General features: G+C 38.7%; 1 protein-coding gene across 1 annotated transcript in view; it reads left to right on the top strand.

Annotated features, from left to right (window-relative positions):
- Window positions 1–14,376, top strand: part of LOC140231375 (H(+)/Cl(-) exchange transporter 7-like) — a 47,335-nt gene extending 32,959 nt beyond the window's left edge. Inside the window, exons 11-21 of the mRNA XM_072311500.1 lie at window positions 3,210–3,331; window positions 4,819–4,960; window positions 5,772–5,865; window positions 7,312–7,478; window positions 7,897–7,954; window positions 8,614–8,827; window positions 9,318–9,432; window positions 10,191–10,262; window positions 11,051–11,227; window positions 13,456–13,536; window positions 13,977–14,376. Coding sequence (XP_072167601.1) covers window positions 3,210–3,331; window positions 4,819–4,960; window positions 5,772–5,865; window positions 7,312–7,478; window positions 7,897–7,954; window positions 8,614–8,827; window positions 9,318–9,432; window positions 10,191–10,262; window positions 11,051–11,227; window positions 13,456–13,536; window positions 13,977–14,072 — 1,338 coding nt within the window. The 3' untranslated portion in view covers window positions 14,073–14,376. The remainder of the gene's footprint in view (window positions 1–3,209; window positions 3,332–4,818; window positions 4,961–5,771; window positions 5,866–7,311; window positions 7,479–7,896; window positions 7,955–8,613; window positions 8,828–9,317; window positions 9,433–10,190; window positions 10,263–11,050; window positions 11,228–13,455; window positions 13,537–13,976) is intronic.
- Window positions 14,377–15,245: the final 869 nt, after the last annotated feature.

Here is a 15,245-nt window from a genome sequence, read left to right as displayed (position 1 = left end):
TCAATGAACTTGGGAGTTCAGGCTGCGCGTATTTGAGGTTTGCATGCGCACACTAAAGTGCGTGCTCTAGTTTCTGCTGGGGCGAGACGCGCCGTGCAGCTGAGGGCTTATGACGTAACAAAGGCTTCTATATTGGGAAATCGGGCGACTTTCAGTCGGGCTACAGTACGTATGGGTGGAAATCACTGATAACTCTGTGGCAGAACAGGATCAGTGGTGGAAATGAGCTGCATGCTTGGCAGAGGTCTGCGCTCTCAGAGTGCTTTTCTAGTTATTTATTGTTATGCCTCCGCCACGAAGTGGTGCTAGAGGCATTATGTTTTTGGGTTGTCTGTCCATCCGTACGTACGTCCGTACGTACGTACGTCCGCATTCGTTTACATGATAACTTGAGTAATATTGACTGGAATTTTACCAAACTTGGTCCAAGTATAAAGTATGGGGCAAATTACTTGATTAGATTTTCGGTGAAATCGACGAAAGGCCAAGGTCAAAGGTCAAGGTCAAATAATGAAATTGTATCTGTTTATGTGATAAATCAAGACTGGATCAAGCAAATTTCACCATACGTGGTGCAATTATGAACTATGGGACAATTAGTTCAGTAGTTTTTTAGTGAAATTGGCAAGAGGTCAAAGGTCAAAAGGTCAATGTCAAATGCTAAAAATGTTGCTATATCCCCCATTTCTTTGCAATGCCCAAAGGTGTTTTCTTGAAACTTAGTGTAGACATGTACTACTGCGTAATGATTTAGAGAGAGTTTCATGTCATAAGGTAAAAGGTCAAAAGGTCAAAGTTCAGGTGAAACTGTTACAATTTCACTTTTCTCGCAAATGGTTCAATGTATCTTCATGGAAATTTGTACATACGCATTGACTGGCAAGGATTAGCTAGGGAATCTAGGGGTCATGGGTCAATAGTCAGGGTCAAAGGTCAAGGTCAACTCCTTAAAAATTACACTTTTTCTTCATACCTTGAAAATTATTCAATGCATAAACTTATATAATGGTTGGTTAAAAGTCAAGCAAAAATCCTCAATTCCCCAAATTCTTGTAAATGTACCTGTGCTCTTAGACAATTAAAGCAAACCTAGTTCCAGGAAAGTGAACATTCAAGACATTTCTGACAAACCTGTCATTTCAATGTTTTGCCAGTTATGTGAAACTGTCATCACACATTGTGAAGACACTTTACTATACACCTATTTGGTGAATCATGCATTATGGTGGAGGCATACCAGTCACCATAGCGACATTTCTAGTTTTGTCATGAATTGGTGTGCAATCACTAATCATGACCTTGATGAGTAGATCCAACACAAAAGTTTTGTCCATCAAAGTGATTGTGTCTTAAAGTGATTGTGTCATCAAAGTGATCATGCTTTTTATGCCTCCGCCAATGAAGTGGCCGGAGGCATTATGTTTTCGGGTCGTCCGTCTGTCCGTCCGTACGTCCGTCCGTACGTCCGTCCCGTTTTGTTTTTGTCGATATCTCAAGAACCGTGTGGCAGTATTACATCAAACTTGGTATGAGGGTATATCCTGGGGGGATAATACTTTGTTTGGATTTTAGGGTCACGGGGTCAAAGGTCAAAGGTCACAGGTTATTTTGTGAAAAAAAAAGGTTGAAAATTCATGTTTTTCTCCATATCTCGCAAATGGTTCAAGGTATCTTCGTGGAACTTAGTATATATGCTTGTTCCAATGGGCAGTGATTATCTAGGGAAGTTGGGGGTCATGGTTCAAAGGTCAGGGGTCAAAGGTCAAGGTCAACTCCTCAAAATATCACTACTTTCCTTATATTTATGCAATGCCTGAAGGTTTTTTTTTTTTTTTTTTAACTTGATGTATGCATGTATAACTTGATGTATGCATGTATTACCCAATATATATTCTGTGGGAAGTTTCTTGGCTAAAGGTCAAAGGTCAAGTGAAAGTGCTGAATTGCACTTTTTCCTCCATATCTCAAAAGTAACTCAAGGTATCATCATGAAACTTACATATTTATGCATGTTCAACCTAACAGTGATTCTCTTTGGAACTGTGAGGTCAAAGGTCAAAGGCCAGGTTTAGATAATGCTATTTTCCCATTTGATACCGAAATTATACTTTTTCTCAATACCTTGAAAATTACTCAATGCATAAATTTATAAAAGGGTCAAAAGTCAAGCAAAAATCATCAGTTCCCCAAATACCTGCACCGTGACATTTTAATCATTCATCCAATTGAACCTAGTTCCAGGAAAGTGAACATTCACCACATTTGTGGCAAACCTGTCATTTTAATATTTTGCAATTGTGTGAAACTGTCATCACACATTGTCAAGACATTGTATATACTATAGACCTATTAGGAGAACCATGCATTATGGCGGAGGCATATCAGTCGCCGTAGCAATATATCTAGTTCATACATGGGCCCAAAACATTGGAATAGCCCGCCAAAATCTCTATGACAAGCGTCTTCTATTGATGGTTTTAAAAAGAACCTCAAGACCTACCTTTTTAGTTCAAATTGACAATTTATTATTGTTTACCTGTATGTATATGTGCAGGTATATGGTTTGTTTATTGTTCTTATTATCTTCTGTGATACTCTGTTGTAATGTGGTACTTTTGTGTACTCTGTTGTACAGCGCCATGAGTATCTTTTTAGGTAGAATGAGCGCTTTATAAGAGTCTCTCCGTTATTGTCCCCGCCGAATGAGTTCGAGCAGGGGACTATGAAACGGGCTCCATACGTGTGTGTGTCCGTCTGTCCGTGTGTGCGTCCGTGTGTGATCAAAATCTTCAATTTGCTACTTCTCTGTCATTTATGAGCCAATTTTGATTCTGTTTGCTTTATATGATAGCACTACATGGGAGCTTTGAAACTTCTACACAGAATTTCAGTTGTGACCTTTGACCTTGACCTTTGACCTATATTGTACATTTTGCTACAAAATGCTACTCCTTCGCCATTTCTAACCCGATTTCGATTCCATTTGCTTTATGTGATGGCACTAGTTGAGGGCTTCAAAACTTCTACACAGAATTTTGACCTTTGACTTCTTTGACCTTTGACCTTGATTTTTTGACCTGTATTGTACATTTGGCTACAAAATGCTACTTCCAGCGGGGACATATATTACGCACCACGTAATTTCTACTTTTCCTTGTTATTATTATCATCATTATTTATTGTTTGGATATGTTATTGTTTGCTTCCAGAAAGACAAACCAGCATACCAAGTGTGGGAGCTTCCCATCTTCCTGTTGATGGGCGTGGTTGGTGGGTTGCTAGGTGCCCTCTTCAATGCCATCAACTATCGTCTCACTCTCTTCAGGATAAAGTAAGTCACCAAGGAGGACCGTCTCTTCATCTGATGATGCCAATGAATAGAGTGAGATAAGGAGGGTGATGACCTGTGAAGATGTTGCTGCTGTTGCTCGTGAATATTGATGCTGTTGTCAATGATGATGACAACGATGAGGATATTGATAATGAGGATGATGATGGTAATGATGGTGATGATATCGATGATGATATGAGGATGGTAATGATGATGATGATGATGATGATGATGATGATGATGATGATGGTGAGGATGAGGGTGACATGAGATTACAAGATGATGCACATGCATCTTTTCAAGGAAGTAATGCTCCATGTGTGAGCTGACTTTTGTGACTACAATAATGTTTCACATAGCAGTAGAAGTTCCATTTAAAGCAGATTCAAGGCAGACAGAAAGTAAAAACAAAAGAAGAAATTCTGGAACTTACTATGCTTTCATGAAACAACACTGGTCGTAGTCACACATGCACATTCGATTAGTTGATGCTGTCAATCTGGTTTGTACATAGAATTATCATAGCCTATTCTATTTGGCAATAATTCATCCACTGAGACCCCCTTAAAGCTGCACAGCCATCATTGCTGAATTTTTTTAAACTCAAGAAAAATTTACAGGTTTTTCTTCTTCAGTGTGTGTCAAAAGAGGGCATTTAGTGAAGATTTTTAGCAGCATGTGGAAGAAATTAGAAGGCCTTGGCATGACCACCTTAAACCGTCACTGGTATCCATTTCTTATGAAGACATGTGAAAGGTTGAAATTTCACACCTTTCTTCTTGTCAGTATGATTATTATGAGCGTCAACTTTTGTCGATAATTATATAATATGAACTGGCATTGAGGGGGATTTTACATTTATTGCCAAACTAGAATTGCATTGCCCCAAGCCAAAGACAAGGGCAATATGATTCTAGTGAGGGCAATTAATGTTGTATCCCCTGAAAGTAGCCAGTCCAAATTATTATTATGATAACAAAATCAGACATCTAGAGCAAACTTAAAAATATTGACAATTAATGTAGTATCACATCTTGAAATGACATTTCAATGAGGAGAAAAACAGATTGGATTACAGTGCAACTTGTTAGTACTGGATGTGGTATGACTAACCATCTCTTGATAGGCATGCAAACAAAGGCTTCACAAGTGTGCGAACGCTTGCCAAGCATGCAAACTCTTTTGCGTGATAGCATGTTTAGGTGTCCATCCAACTTTTTGCCTGCTTTTACATGCATTTTGCAATTGACTTTTCTGAGTGGGCAGTAACAAAATTATTGACCGGTCAATAATGATGATGGTCAAAACTTCTTCAATAAGGAATTGAAGTTGCCTTGCTCAGATGTTTGACACAGTTAATAATACTCTTTATACATTTATCAAAGCCCACTTGACAAATCTCATAGATTTTCCACTTCAATAACAAAATACCAAACAAGTTCGGCAGATTTTGCTGTCACTTTTCTCCTGTTTGCTCCGTGCGGTAGGTACCTTCAGTACGCCTGGTCCCAGATGCTAGAAGCCATGCTCGTTGCCGCGGTTACCATAACCGTCTGCTTCCTGGTGATATACATCAGCTCTGGGTCAGACTGCAGGCCAATTGACAACACCATCATATACCCAGTGCAGGTTGGTAAGATGCCTGAAACGCAGAGACTCCAACTCTCCTGCTTTCGACGGGAGATCTCCCGCCGAAAGCCCATTTTTGCAAAATCTCCCGATCTCCCGCTTGAGATTTAATTTCGCCCGCCCTGGCTCTTTGTCTCCCGCTTGAAATGATTTCTTACTTAGTGTCATCATATGTTGAAAAATAAGCCTTAGGTAGCATGAGAGAGCATCTTGAACTCTAGACCCCGGCTGCAAGAAACTTCGTGCTTTGCGCACATCTAGTCTCCCATTTGCTAAGGGTTTCAGGCGGGAGAATCTCCAGATCAGTAGGTGCTTGGGGTTGGAGTCTCTGGAAACCGTTCCATGACATTTGCTTCTGCGACAATTTCTCTTTTGAAATATTTGCACGCTAAAGCCAAACATATACAAGAAGTATTCTACCCACAAATATAACCCTAACCTTGATCCTAATCCTCACATCAAACTAAACTGAAAGCCCAATCACATCCCTAACCCTTACCCTAAGTCCTTGGAGAAAATAAAACCGGAGCAATGTATTGTTGCAGGAGCAAAGGTTGTGTTACTGCCTGAAACACCACCCTGAGATGACCTTTACTCTTTCTCTTTTATGTTTGTTGAAGTATGATGCAAAATAGTAATAATTCTCTTCATTTCAAGTCAAGAAGTCGATCCATCAGATATTGAATTTGTGAAGCTGCAGTCTATGAAAAAATATTCATACGTTTGAAATCTTAAGGCCTGTCAGGTTTTATTTCAATGTGGAAGCCTGTTAAAATGATAACACAGCATTTTTTTAAATCCTTGATTTCAGCTCTTCTGTGGGGATGGCGAGTATAGTTCCTCCAGTTCACTCTTCTTCAATGTCCCGGAAGAGTCTGTGAAGCTTCTGTTCCACAAAGAGCCAGGTAGGTGTTCTCCAAAGGTCCTTGACACGAGTGTGTCCTTTTCTTGTTTTGGACAAAGTTGAGACATAGGCAGAGACAGGGCAACACCAAGCCAGAACATGTTTTTGAGGAAAATACTGTATAATAATAATAATAATAATAATAATAATAATAATAATAATAATAATAATAATAATAATAATAATAATAATAATAATAATAATAATAATAATAATAATAATAATAATAATAATAATAATAATAATAATAATAATAATAATAATATCATTGGTGTTGATGATACAGTAATCTATGCTATATTTAGATGAGATTTTTACAGAAAAATGTAAATGTTACATTATATGTGACCCGCTACAACAAAAGGATCCGAATGTCGGGGAAGGACAATTTTCTGAAAATTACATGACATTATTCCCTTACTTTTCTACTTTAATTTCATATATGGCTCAACTCATAAAAGTACTCGGTTACGGAGATATCGATGATTTTATTAGCGCATGTCAAGTGGTTGAGGAAATCATTGTTTCGAGAAAAACGCCTTCAAAGTTATCCTTCCGACGCTATCATGATCAAGGGGAGGCGAGACAGTTTTCACTGCCTGACGATAGAAGGTAGGCTCCTAGCAACCTCCGTGATGTTCATTCAAGCTTAGCGCCAGCGGTCTACGCATGACCAATCAGTAATGAGGATGCCACGCACTGACCAATAAGATCACTCCCTCGTTGCTAGGGGCGGAGCCTAGTTGCGGCGCTAAATCCAAATCTTCGGACACATTTCTGTTACGTTGAAAGTCGGAAAATCATGGCCCAGAAAAACGCTTATTTCTTGCCTTTCCTTTCATCATTTAGCTTTGAAATTTCGGCAGATGATAGACAAAACTTCAAAAACAGAAATCCGATTGTTTTGACCAATTTTGATGATATGACTTCAAACTCAATTTTCTCAGCTCAGCCGTCGGCGACTTTAGGATCCTTTTGTTGTACTGGGTCACATATGTCAGTATGATATTCTCTTTTCTCCCCCTCCCCTCTCTCAAAAGGTCAGACTGTGTACAACTTTCTCCTCATAGCCCATTCATGTGGCGGGAAAGTTTGTGTATATAAGATGTTGTTGTCTGGAAGATGTGGACATGCTGTTCACACCATATAATTAGCGAGTTTAAATGACCTTTCAGGAATCGGGATGTCTTGACAATTTCTGAAGTAATTAGATTCAAGATCGTGCGTGGAGTACAGTGATAAACAGGGAAACATAAGCATGTACTTTGCATTGCATTTGTGTCATAATAAGTTGTTATAATATTTTTGCGTAATTTGTGAAAATAAAACTCCCCACAAAATACATGGCGTATACAATATGTGAAATTTTCAAATGTTCACACCTACATGTATATTTGGGCTGTAGTACTGAGCATAAACTTTGGTGTTGGTGCATTTTCTCTTACAGGGTCCTACAGTCTTCCCATCCTGGGTGCATTCATTGTCACCTATTTCCTGCTGGCCTGCTGGACTTACGGCCTCAGCGTGCCCAGTGGGCTCTTCATCCCGTCCTTGCTGGTCGGGGCCGCCTGGGGCCGCATGCTTGGGGTCCTCCTCAGCATGATACCAAAAGCGGTGGGTCACATCTTCTCCGGTTATTGTTAACCCATTATCCCACTGACCATCATACCTTCAGATGCCCTGTCACAAGCAGCCAAAAAATGCCCCATACTCCCATCAAGCTAGAATAGTCAGCAAAACCTAATTGTCAGTACTGCCCAGTTGGTGTATAGGTCTTCATGCACGTTTGATGGGTTTCCTTTCAATTGCAAACCTCTTTTGAGAACTTGTTTTGTCTTGAAGGTACAAATAACTTCAATATACAAAATGTAAATCATAGATATTTTTATACGCAAATGCTCTATATTTTGATAGGTAGTGTTATGCATCATACTTTTGTGAAAAATGTATCATATGTCAGGGAAACGTGTACCGGGTATATGTTTATTTGTTTGTATGTTTTTCTCTGCTCCACTTCTCTTTCTGATAACAGACCAGTGTGATATCACAGCCAGGAATCTATGCATTAATGGGAGCAGCAGCACAACTCGGTGAGATTGCATTGAAATCTGTGGAAATTCGAAACTGCTTATATTTTCCTGCTATTTTGACTATCGCTTTTCTTCTGCTCCATGTACCAAGTGTAAATAGTTCACCACTTGAATGTGATGTCAGATTCATTTTCACCAGAATATCCCCAAATACACACATAGTGATTTGTTCCCACTTTTGATACACCGTGTGTGGCAAAAAAAAAATGACTTCATTCAGTTTCTACCCTGTAAATGTTTCTTTATGAATGTAAATGCTTTTGTTTCACATTACTCTTGGCATCCTTGTAATTTTGAAAGCCAGCTGATAGATCTCCTGGTGTCCTACTCTTGGAAACCACATTTGCAACTGATCCACTCAAACTCAAACTGCCATCATAAATCCAGGATTCCAAACCCAGTGCCCTGCTGGTGACATGATTTTAATGGTGTTACATCCTTTGTATTCTCTCTCTCTCTGAAAAATTCATTTTGTGACTGTTCCATCAAAGGGGTCTTTGCAAATATGGTCATGTTCAGAGATATTCTAGCAGTGGTATTTTGTTCTTACTAGTGGCAGCAAACTTTCCATTTATCCTTGTATGAATGCTTCTTGTGTAGCTTCTATGTGAAATTGCTTGCATTGAGAAAGGTTTGGTCCTGGCCTTAATTCTTTGCAGGTGGCATCATCCGGATGACGATAAGTCTCACCGTTATCCTCATGGAGGCAACGGGAAACATCTCCTATGCCCTACCCCTCATGCTGGTCCTCATCATCGCCAAATGGACGGGCGACATCTTCAACCATGGCCTCTACGACATCCACATCCAGGTGCAGAGCGTGCCCCTGTTGCCTTGGGAACCGCCTCCACTTGGTGCCACTATACGTGCTACGTACGTTATTGTTATGCTCTCTGGTGTGACTTCTTGTGATAGATGTAGATGTTTTATGTACAATTGCAATATTTCTCTAAATTTTGACATTGCACATTCTAAGCAAATGATATGCTCATCTGTGCTTACTATCATCCACTCGTGATTGCATTATTGCAATGAAAACAAATGTAAAGAAATTACGTGTTGACTGTGTAGACTTTGATTCTTCGTTTATTAGTCAGATATTTACCTTTCTCATTCTTGGATGTGCATTTCTCTATGCCTATAACTGTCATGACTTCATGGTTTTGTTGTTGTTGTTCAGACTATGCAAGCTATTATATTCATTTTAACATTATATTAGTATGTGATCATGTGCTAGTTCTATTCAATTACCATTTTGGTTGTTTTTTTTTTTTTTTTTTTTTTGGGGGGGGGGGGAGGGGAATTGACATGAACTCAATACTCAATTTATATCAGCTTGTTTCAATTCTGTGTTTTCAAACAGGGAGGTGATGAGTGCAGACATAGTCACTTTTAACACGGTGGAGAGGGTCTCTCGCATAGTTGAGGTTCTTCAAGACCAGTCTCACAATCATAATGGGTTTCCTGTGGTAGATCCGGTAAGTTCTCACTTCCAACCTGCGCTTTGCCTCTTAGAGGTGCCACATTTGTGCTCACAAGCACGCCAAGGAGTGTTACATTCATACTTTCTGGCAATTGTCAAACTGTTGCTGTCTACATCCCATTCATCGCAGAGGATTATATTGCATGCATGACTGATTCTGTTCTTCTTTTACACAGAAATATTACAAAGACAATGTTAAAGATGATTCATTTGGCATCTACAATTACTCCATCCCTCACAAGTCAGTATTCAGTCTTTATAAGTGTAACAACTATATGATGAGAAGAATCCAAATTTCTATTTTTAATTTCAATTTGAAAAAGATTAGATTCAGTGAAGATTTCTCATATGGCAGGGTAGTGACAACCCTGTGAGATAATTACGTCGTCTGATTTTTAAATTTGGTTGCAGCTTACATTGTATATCCATAGTTTGTGAAACCTTTTGAAGACTGAGATTCAGTAACTTTCATATTTTATATCCGGACTGCATGAAACTGCTCCCATTATGTTTGCTTGATTTTGCTCTCTGTGGAATGGAAAAGAAACTTCCATTTTGTGATAGAATAAGTGTAGAATGATGGAGCACATAGAACATAATGGGCACCCATTCTTCACAATGTGCATTAGCAGAAACTATGAAAATGAGAGTTGTGTGATGTGACCTTCTTCTCTGGCATTCTAATGTTCAGTATATTTTCCTCTGCAAGTTGAAAAATGTTATTCAAGAAATATTTTCTTGTTTCTATCCCAGGATGGAGAGACACATGGGACATTCAGAGGACTTATACTTAGATCTCAACTTATTGTTCTTCTCAAGGAAAAGGTAAGGCATTGTTCTGGACTCAGAACTATAAATGTTCTTACTTATAGAGGGATGTGAGAGGTCATTAATGCAGAATGTCTTTAACCACTGAGAATTGCTTAATGATTGCCAGGGAAAGTAAGTTAGAAAGTCATTGATATTGAAATTATGTGAGGATAACATGGTGAATGATGTTCTAATAGTTCAAATGTTCTTTTCTCTTGCAATGACTGTGTTACTCTCCTCAAATTTTTCTCAATGTCTGTTGGCTTTATGGCACTGCTTTTATGAAAAAATGAACTGTTACTCTGAACTGATTTTTACTGTAGAATAACACCCAACATCATTATGCAGTTTTAATGTACACATGCCCCATTCATGAACCTTTTATTGCAGAGGGAAGATGGGCAGGATCTATGTACCCTGTGTGCTGTTTCATAAAAACACTCTCGAGGGTTATGATTGAGACTCGCAATAATTGGTAATCTTGTAGTTGTGATAAAGGGAATGCTCACTGTTGGTTGGTTGTTGGTGGGCAGCCTCTGTGATGATTTATGTATCATCATACGCTGCAGTTGTTGCAGAGCTTTTCAATCGGTTGCCCCGAGGATTGTTCAGTCAGTTGCCAGCAGAATGGTAATGACAACTGGAACTGATACAGGATACTCTACATCATGCAGAAGTAATCTTCATATTGTGTTTATCATGTACATTCTACGATCCTCTGCCTGTGTATGTGATGATCAGCAAATGATATTCATGTTATCTGTGTATTCATACTGTCGTATTTTACTCCCTGCTTTTGACAGGCTTTTAGTCTCTGGCCTTCGAGCCAGGACCCTCGGGTTCTCCTTCAGATTGAAGATTTTAGGGACGCGTATCCCCGCTTCCCAGACATCCGAGAGATCAACATCTCAGAGCTTGAAGGCGACTGCACCATTGACCTTCGACCTTTCATGAACCCATCCCCGTATGCTGTCAGAAAGGTAATAATGTATCTAGAATTTGACTTCAGAAAAAAGAAAAAATGTAGTCGGAGGCCATTTTCATGAGTAACTAATCTCATATTATGGATATCTAGGCCAGCAGATCACAAAAAGGTCTACATGGTACTTAGCAGGCTATTGTATTATTTGCGATGCAAATCAAATTAAATTCCTGTTCTTTTTGTTTTTCCAGTTTGAATTCACTTTGTCTTCATGATTATGACGGACATTATTTTTCTTGAAGCTTCCAGTCCCAGGGATATAATTTTAGTCATGAAATATTGTAGAACTAGAAACGTTCATGAAAGCAGAAGCAGAAGCATTCGCAAAATTAAATTTTCACAATTAAGGAGCCATTGGCCTTTTTCACAGCATGAGACACTGACAGATTGTGACTGGCATTAAATACATTTAAATGTAGGTAAAAAACTTTCATCTGCATTTTACTTCCCTGAATCTTGGCTTCTTTACTTCCCTTGGCTTCTTGTTAAATTCTCAAAGTTTGATGCATGCAGAAATTATTTCATTAACAGTATGTTGTGAATGCAAGTGGCAATTGAATCTTAAAGGAGACCTCCGGATGATTTTCAGATTTCTACATTTGAACAACTATAAATTAGTTATACTGAGGACAGAGTTTCGGAATTTGTGATAATTGGGATGAAGAATAAGAATATTTTCAAAATTTAGAACAAATTGCAATGAACAAGGACGATGACATGGCAGAGTCACCATAAGAATGCTAAGTTGGGGCTCAAGGAAACAGAACAAAAGAATTGATTGTACACAGGTGAACTCGCAAGCAAGCAGTATTGTAATGGAATTACACTGCTACATTTTTATGCCTCCGCCACGAAGTGGTGCCGGAGGCATTATGTTTTCGGGTTGTCCGTCCGTCCGTCCTTCCGTCTGTCCGTCCGTCCTTCCGTCCGTCCGTAATGAATTTTGTGGACAGGGTGACTACCAAAACCTTTTGAGGTATCCTAATGAAACTTGGCATGTATGTGTATTAAGGGGTGAAGTTGTGCCTATCAACTTTTGGGTGCACATGCTCAAGGTCAAAGGTCAAAAGGTCAAGGTCAAATGCTTAAAATTTTACTATTTCCCCCCATATCTATGCCATGCCTGAAGATATTTTCTTGAAACTTAGTGTATACATGTATTACTCAATCAAGATTCTCTAGTGAAAGTTTGGGATCATGCGGTCAAAGGTCAAAGGTCAAAAGGTCAAGTAAAAAAATTGTGAAATTTAACTTTTTTCTCCATATCTTGGAAATAGTTCAAGGTATCTTCATGGAACATAGTATATATGCATGTACTGACTGGCAGTGATTAGCTAGGGAATTTGGGGTTCATAGGGTCAAAGGTCAGGGGTCAAAGGTCAAGGGCAACACTTCAAAATTTTACTATTTCCCTCATATTTGTGCAATGCCAGCATGATTTTTTTAAAACTTGGTGTATGCATTTTTAACCTGATAGTGATTCTCTAGAAAGTTTTGTTTTTGTTTTTGTTGTTTGTTTTTTGCCAAAAAGGTCAAAAGGTCAAAGATCAAGTGAAATTGCTGAACTTACTTCTTCCTCTATATCTCGGAAGTGGCTCAAGTTATCATGAAACTTAGTACATATTTATGCATGTTCTGCCTGACAGTAATTCTCTTATGAGTTTTAGGGTCAATGGCCGGATGAAAATGGTAACAATTTACTATTCAATACAGAAATTGCATTTTTTCTCCATACCTTGAAACTTACTCAAGGCATAAACTTATGAAAGGGTCAAAGTCAAGTTAAAGTCCTTCAATCCCCAAATATGTACTCTCCTATTCGTCCAATTAAACCTATGTCAAGGAAGGTGAACATTCAACACTTTTGTGACAAACATGTCATTTTGATATTTTGCCAGTTTTGTGAAAATGTAATCACACATTGTCCACATGTACTATAGACCTATTAGGAGAATCATGCATTATGGTGGAGGCATACCAGTCGCCATAGCGACATTTCTAGTTGAAATATGTGAACCTCCTATGTCATCATCCTTGTTCAGTGTAATTTGTTTAAGGGTTTTCAAAGTATTGTTTCTCTGGTCAAGAACCACAATAAATTCCACAAATCTATACATGGAGTTGTCGATTTATGTACTACATGGTGTGAAATTATGAAAATCGTCTGGAATGTCCCTTTAACTGCTTCCTATCACTTTTGTTTGTTTGTTTTTTTCTCCATCATAGGAGGCATCTCTGCCAAGAATCTTTCGTCTTTTCCGTGCGCTGGGGCTAAGGCATCTAGCAGTCACAGACGACTCAAATAGGGTGAGACAATGCAGCTTCATATACTGAAGTACAGTTGAACCTGTTGTAGTGACCACTTTTCTACAACAGCCATCTGCTTTATGTGCCCACTGCAGATTTCCCCATTGATGAAGATTGTACTGAAGACCTTGTGTAATTCGGCCAGTAGCCATCCAGTTTTGTTACTGTGGTCGACATTTCATAGTGTGTCATAGATGTAGACTTTTTCTTCAGTCATAATACTGGTAGCCAGCATGTTAAGTTACATTCTGTACAGTGAAAGCTAAGATTAAATTAAACTAAAAAATAGGCATATACTTTTGAAATCATTTATTCGTAAGCTTTCAATTACTTCCTCTGTGGCCTTGTTGATTAGAATCTAAACACAGAAATACAAATTCAGTGGAGTGAGCCCCAGTCAGATGTTGTCTGCCATTGTCCCCTTTGACCATTTGCTGCAGGTCGTCGGCATGGTAACCAGAAAGGACCTGGCCAAGTATCGCTTCTGGAGCCACAGGGGTTCGTGCGGCATCGAAGAACTACAGATCGCCAGGTGATTGGCAATGAGGCCCGCTGTGTGCCAGGAACGGCTTCTGTTCAATCCACCAGTCACAAAATGGATGTATCAGGACTCTGTGTACGTGCAACAGAGTTTTTACAACTCTTCCAGATTGGTTTCTTGCTTTACTGATGTCACACTAGTCTCTTTGGGATCACCTCTCACAAGTCATAAAGATACTTGCGGATTCTTGTGCGTGGCCATAACCTGTGGACAAAACGCTGTGCCATCCTTCCTTTGAGCTTACTACATGGAGTAAATTGATACAGAAAGTGAAAGATTAAGTTACAAGTGGACAACAAAAAAAAATATTAAAGATATGATTTTTTTAAAGCTTGACATACTTTCATAAAGTTTTGATGGTGGTCTCAGTTATGTATGCAGATACGATAGGGTACTGATATCTTCTCGTGAGAATAATAGTCCCATAAATATAATTGCATTTCATTGAATGGAATTGAAATTGAATGAATGCAAGGGGAAGAAATTACACCCTTCACATGAAATGTTATTAGAGTTGTAATGATTGAGAAATATGACTTGTCAAAGAAAATTTAGGTTTATTTCTGGTGACTTGGTGATGGAAAGAATGATTTCACAATATATGTAGGTAGAAATCAAGTGGATAGAAGTTACATGTAGGTGGTGACATCATTGCCATTTTACTTTGTATATGACGTATGGTTCTTTTAATACCCTTACCACTGTTTTGAAAAATAAGCCTGAAACGTGTGAAACATAAAACCTGATAAATGTATTCTTTGTCTGATTTTATGAACTTTTCACTGCTTTGTATGTTTGACTGTGCAGTTATTTAAGTAGAGAGTTGAATACATACCGCCTCAACCGGTATTTAACAGCAGAATTGAGATATGCTGAAAAAAGAAACTGTTATTTGTAGGCAACCTGTCAAAAGTTCTTTGCAATTGATGGTTCTTGCTTTACTCATAAACATCTGTAATATTTTGTCTGTGCAGGCAATGAGAGGTCATGGTTACCATGTTCAACACCTGTAACCACTCGGCAACCTCAGATTTGGCACATGATGATAGAGTGAGGCTGACCAAACTGAGAATATATGCGCAAAAGATAAACAGAAACATGACAGTATGAAGGAGAAACTCTCTGCAGCCATGTGTTAGCAGGAGCCACCTACATCCTGTACAATGTA

Source organism: Diadema setosum, chromosome 8 (genome assembly GCF_964275005.1).
Source record: "Diadema setosum chromosome 8, eeDiaSeto1, whole genome shotgun sequence".
NCBI classification, from domain to species: domain Eukaryota; kingdom Metazoa; phylum Echinodermata; class Echinoidea; order Diadematoida; family Diadematidae; genus Diadema; species Diadema setosum.
Note: the sequence above shows the minus strand (reverse complement) of the source record. Positions and strands in the feature narration are given on the sequence as shown.